Source organism: Lipotes vexillifer, unplaced genomic scaffold (assembly GCF_000442215.2).
Source record: "Lipotes vexillifer unplaced genomic scaffold, Lipotes_vexillifer_v1.1 scaffold636, whole genome shotgun sequence".
NCBI classification, from domain to species: domain Eukaryota; kingdom Metazoa; phylum Chordata; class Mammalia; order Artiodactyla; family Lipotidae; genus Lipotes; species Lipotes vexillifer.
In genome coordinates, this window is record NW_006786547.1 from 274,766 (window position 1) to 280,745 (window position 5,980).

Below are 5,980 nucleotides of genomic sequence, written 5' to 3' on the forward strand. Positions count from 1 at the left end.
GGGGGGGGGGGGGGGGCGTCCTGTGTCAGCATCAGACACCCCAAATCCCCAAGGACACAGTGGACCCCCAAGACGACAGGAGTCATGTAAAAATGGCCCGAGCTGAAGAGTCGACACCCCTCCCTCGCACAGAAGTCAGAGGAGCGTGTTGGTCGCACAATCGTGTGCATCTGTCACATGTGTCACTCGTGTGATCTGAGTCACTCATGTCACTCATGTGACTCAGAGACACACACGCAGAAAGGTGACCTCAAGTGTGTGAATTATGCCTCAACAAAGCTGATGGGAAGGAGACAATGGACGAAGGAGCTATTAGCTCTGAGGGGCCACTGCCAGCTAAGGCCGAGGCAACCTGAGCATCGAAAGAGGAAAAGTATTTTTGGGGAAATAGCAGCAGCTTAAGAATTTCCTGGAATCCCACAAAAACACAGAGCAACTAGACAGCAAAACCAAAACCCAGAGACGATATTTAAATCAAAACCAAAGGCCACAGGATGCAAGTGGGTAAGGGTGGGCCTGCTAGACGCCGGTGCCTGGGCAGGAGGAGGGGGGAGGATGGGGGAAGAGAGACACAGCGAGGCAGAGCCTCGCGGACCCAAGGACGGGGGGAACCAAGATACCGAAAGGTCCTCCCTGGGGCTGAGAAGAGCAGGTGACCTGGGAGAGACCCTGCCCAATCCCACCGAGTCTGGGGCTGCCTAAGACCTGGGGCCAGTGCAGGCCAGCCGCCAGGAACCCTCAAACCCAACGTGCCTGGACCCCTTCTAGTTCGGGGCACGAGGACACCAGGACAAAGCTGAGCTGAAAGTGAGCAGGACAGGGACAAGAGAAATGAAGAAAAGAGGAGATCGAGAACAGTGGTTCTCAAAATCTCCGGGTTCAGTGCTCTTTTATACTCTTAAAAATCACCAAAGGTCCCAAAGAGCTTGTGTCCAAATGGCGTACGTCTATTAACATTTACCGTGTTAGAATTAAGAGAGAAAATTTTAAAACATTAATTTATTTAAAAATAGCAATAAACCTATCACATAAAGAACGTATTTTAATTAAAAACTTACTTTTAAAAAAGTTAATGAGAAATGTCATTGTTTTATATTGTTCACAAAACTCTTTAATATCTGGTTCAATAAGACAGAGGAACCTCATATCTGCTTCTGCATTCAGAGCAGGCAAATGTGGACGTTCTTCTCTGACACCACAGCAAAACTCTACAAGGGGTAGTTTCTCAAAAGATTTGCTGCAATGTAACAATCTCAATGCACTGCCCACAAGTTTAGTACCATTATACTAAAATTCAGCCATGTGTCTTGCACTGTGAATGATTTTGTAACACCATGAAAATCACTCATTCCCTGAGTTATACAGGTCTTGCAAACGTACAAAATGCCACTGTACACCCTGTGAAAGAGTAAGTGAAAAGGCACTGAACTTTTTAGTATCGTTATAAAAATACTTTTGACCGCGCATATCCCCTAAAAGCGTCCAATATGCAGAGAGTCCTGCAGGCCAAGGGGTGGAGGTGGGGTGAAGCCTCAATAATAATAATAATAGTAATAATAACAACAACAACAATACAAAGATTAGAACCCATCAAATCTGTTTAAACACATGAGTTCATAATATTTTAAAAGTAAGAACTGGCCAACCTCAGAAGATGACAGAGAACAAATTCATCACCTGAACGACTGGGAAATAAAGAGAAAGGCTCAAGCACCAATGCGGTCCTTCCTCTGAGATGTTCTGCTGGGTAACAAAAGAGCAGACGAGATGACAAGGCTCTTTATGAAACCATCCAGCTAATAAATGAGTAGTAAGCGACACAACATCACCGTTTTGGAACCTCTGAAGAATTAATAAATACAGGCATGAAGACTCAACAACTGCCAACATCAGAAAAAGAGAGGCGACCAGATATCACGAGCCTTTATCTTGGACTAAACTCCCCTCAGATGAGCCGGGTCCACCTCTGTATAAATTGCAGACAGAGGCGCTGGAGGCCCCGTGAGCACGGGAGCCGCTGCTCAGACCACGGGGTCAAATGGCCCGGCTGCTCCACACACAAAGGGAAAGGAAGAGAAAGGACAAGTGGGCAACAGCGTCTAGGGACACCTGTATGGCTGGTGAAACCATTTAGAAAACAGAAGCCGGGTGGCAGCTATTTGCAGAGAATCCCATTTCCTGACCCTGGGAAATGGTTACCAGAGCGCCCACGCTAGACAGACTCATTAGGCCAAACATTTGTCTTGTATTGTTTTCTGGACTTATATTTCATTTTACAACAAAAAATTTTATATGTAACAGGTTGAAAAGAGAAAAGACTGTGAGTTCCTAAGATGAACTTTAGGGAGCGGGTGGGAGGGGCACCGGAAGGCGTCAAGGCACCAACTCATTACTTGGAAGAGCAGCAAAAGAGACCACGAAGTCACTAGTTGTGCTGCGAATGCAGGATAAAGCATGTTTCAGGGGCACAAACCGCCCCAGAAGGTGAGGAGGTTCTGTTCCAGAGACACCGGAGAGTCACTGCAGGAGGAACAAGAGAACCGTGGAGCCACCACTCCGCAACCTCTCACCGGACGATGGACCGAGGGCAGGAACTCGACCTCACAGTGCCCCCACCAAGGCCGGCCAGAACGCAGTGACAATCTCAGCACGTGGACGAGCTCCGACCTCCAGTCGTAAGATTTGGGAACTAAAGGGAATGACCGGCCCCGGGCCAGTGGCGGGGCCGCAGGAGGGTGGGCAGAACCCACCTGAATTCAGCCAGAGCGGAGAACACACACGTCTGACCACCAGCTAGGCGTCACATGATAATGGGAATTACTGTTACTTCTGTTACAGGAGACAAGTGCTAAACGCTGGCTCAAAGCCAAGCGAGCAGAGCGGGACAGACCCAAGTGCTGGCGGCTCGGACGCCAAGCAGCAGGTTCAGAAGGTCAACTGTAACGCTTTCATCACGGACAGTCCTTCTAAAGAAGGTGACGGGGGCCTGTGGAGGGGCTGCGAGTAACCTCAGGTGCAGCTCTGCCTCTCACCCATCCACGTCCGAGTTCACAGCAAAGCAGAAAGGCCTCTGGGAAAGCGTGACCTCAGCGGAGCAGCGCCCGCAGCCGTGTCGGCTCCCAACCACCACGCCTGACCGGCCGCGCACACAGCACCGTCCTCCTGAGCAGCGCTGGTGCTGCCAGGCGGGGGCCCGCCTCGCACAGGAACGCAAACCCGCTCACCTGGTGGTCCACGCTCTCCGTGGCCATGCACTGGTTGTTGGCCAGGGTGGTGATCTCTCGGCTTTTCGGGGTCTCCATCCGGCAGCTGCAGAGGGGCACCTCCTGAAGGCCGTCTGTCTCACCTACGTCGGGACCGTTGGCCAGCCCTGCGGTCACACACAATGCGTGTCGCTGCCACGGCCCAGAGAGCTTTGCTACACTCGGCCCCGCCCACCCCACCTCCGCAGGGCAAGAAAGCGGGGACACAGTCCCCGCAGATACGCCCGCGGGCAGCCGCCCAGGAGCCGAGGTCCAGGAGCCAGACCGCCCGGGACTTCGCTTCCCACGTGCTTCCCAGCCAGAAAGCGCTTGTCTTCGTCACTTGGTTTTAGAATTGCAGCCACGAAGCGAACGTCCGGTTCAACCTGAAAGGGTTTGGAGGCAGCTTGTCTCCTGATCATCGAGAGTGCTCCTCACCCACTACAACAGCGCAAAGCACCTGCTTATTAGATGGAAGGAGGAAAGAACTGGGGAACACAAAGAAGAAAACCAGGATCACGAAGAAAGTGTTCGGCGCAGCACATCACCGCCTGACCCAACTTACGGGCAGGGCAAGGCAGGCAGCACCGGGAGGAAGGCCGCCCGCGGCTAGGCCGGCTTGCAGTGGGGACAGAAGCCGGTGGCCAGAAAGACACCTCGACCCAGCCACGGCTTCCAAAGGAAGGCGCGTTTCATGTTCCTTCTTGTGCAACGAAGTAGGGGTGTAGGGTAAGTGGGGGTCCCCACAGACACAGCAGGCCGGCTCGCCTGGACCCCCACAAACCAGGACCCGTCCCCACCCTCCGCACCCATCCAGGTCACATGGCCCTTCTCCAAGGAGCCCCAGGCCCCCTGCCCTCCTGCCCAGCCTCAGGCCCCACAGCTGCCCCCCTAGAGGGTCTGGAACCCTAGCACTAAATGCACACAAAACTGGGGGACCTGACTCGTCCTTCCGAAGTGCTGACACCCCAGGCCCTGCATGACTGGACACATCCACGGGTCCCTCCAACGGTGGCTGTCAATCCAGGGAACACCCTCAGGGAAGCACCTTACATGGCGCCCCGCAGCCTCTCCTCCTCCTCCAAGGGGCTCCCGCCAGCGTGGCCCTTACTTTTACCAGAAGCTGCACATACACATTAAAGGCAGAGGCCACCTCCCTCACCCTCCGGGGCTCAGCTCAGATAGGGGAAGCAGGCGCCCCTGCTGTGCTGCCCTCTCACCTCTGACCCCGGCACGTGGTAAAACGAGCACTAGTTCCTGCTAGCGTCCAAGTTGGCACCTTCCTGAGACAAAGCTAAGAGCAGGTTTAGAAACAGTAAACACAGACGTCACTTCATCGGGAAGGAAGGCATGAGGTGATGACCAGAGAGGGGTTTCTGCTCTGTGTGCAGTAAGAAGAGCAGCTAACTTCTCTGACAGACAAGCCTACAATTTTCTTCTTAAGCTAAAGATGTGATTTCCTAAACTGAACAAGTAAACCAAAAGTCCCCTAGTGTTCAAAACGCTAAAAGCTGGTTATTTGTCCTTTAAAGGATGATTGGTTATACCCCGACAGCAGCAAAATCCATGGGGTGTAAGTAACAGGGATTTTACATTTTCCCCACGTTTCATTTCAAAGAAATTTTTCAAAAGAGCCAAACAGCTATTAATTAATTTCCACTGGTAAAGATTTTCAGACAGCGAGGAGTGTGTGGCCCCAGCCCCAGAGCCAAGGACCCCCTGAGCTGCAGTTCCAGGGACTTCAAGGCCCGGCTCCAGGTATGCCACCATGGGGCACCACCGGCTCAACACCGACAACAAGACACATTTCCACCAACATTGTTGGAATCAGGGATCATAAAAAGGTCACGTTGTGCAGAACGACACTACTTGCATGCAGCCAGGGCACAGGGTCACCTCCCACTGGGAGCCCCATATAAACACGCATGGCTCGCAGGACTCCTGACCTTGGTGGTCAACTGCACCCGACCCCTGGGGCCACCTCACTAGAGCGCCACAGGGACACAGCACACTGGCCCCGCGTCCTGCCCACTCGGCACCAAACACACCCTCCCCCACCCCCGCCAGCTGGCCCTGGCCACGCACGCGGCTCACCTTCTGCGTCGGAGGCCAGCGTGCCCTTGACTCGGAGATCCAGCGAGTCCAGCGAAACCTCCATGTACCCCGTGCCGTCGCTGGGCGCCATCTGCTCTGCGCTTCCTGAAGACGATGCATACGCTTCGGAACCTGCGTTCAAAGGCACACACGTCAAACACGGTGCGCCGGGGCCTCGCGACCCACGGGAGGCGCCATGGGATGCTCGCGAGCCACTCAGACAGCAAACACACATAGCATCCGGGCCCCCATCCCGCACTTCTGCTGGTTCCCATTTCCGCACGACCTCCCTGGGGAAAGGGCAGCTGTGTCGAGGAAAGCAAAGGTGTGGGTATGTGGAAACACCTTTCTCTACAAACACACCAGCTAGATAAAAGCTGATCAAATGATCAAGGACACATAAAAACGTCGTGCACATACGTTCTGTGAATATTACTTTAAAAATATAAGAGTAAGGGCTTCCCTGGTGGCACAGTGGTTGAGAGTCCGCCTGTCGATGCGGGGGACACGGGTTCGTGCCCCGGTCCAGGAGGATCCCACATGCCGCGGAGTGGCTGGGCCCGTGAGCCATGGCCGCTGGGCCTGTGCGTCCGGGGCCTGTGCTCCGCAGCGGGAGAGGCCGCAGCAGTGAGAGGCCCGCGTAC

General features: G+C 53.9%; 1 protein-coding gene across 1 annotated transcript in view; it reads right to left on the minus strand.

Moving 5' to 3' along the window:
- The window catches only part of EHMT1 (euchromatic histone lysine methyltransferase 1), a 76,671-nt gene that overhangs the window by 42,786 nt on the left and 27,905 nt on the right, over window positions 1-5,980 (minus strand). Inside the window, exons 8-9 of the mRNA XM_007458921.1 lie at window positions 5,337-5,468; window positions 3,225-3,370 (exon numbers count right to left, since the gene is read on the minus strand). Of these exons, the coding sequence (XP_007458983.1) occupies window positions 3,225-3,370; window positions 5,337-5,468 (278 nt within the window). The remainder of the gene's footprint in view (window positions 1-3,224; window positions 3,371-5,336; window positions 5,469-5,980) is intronic.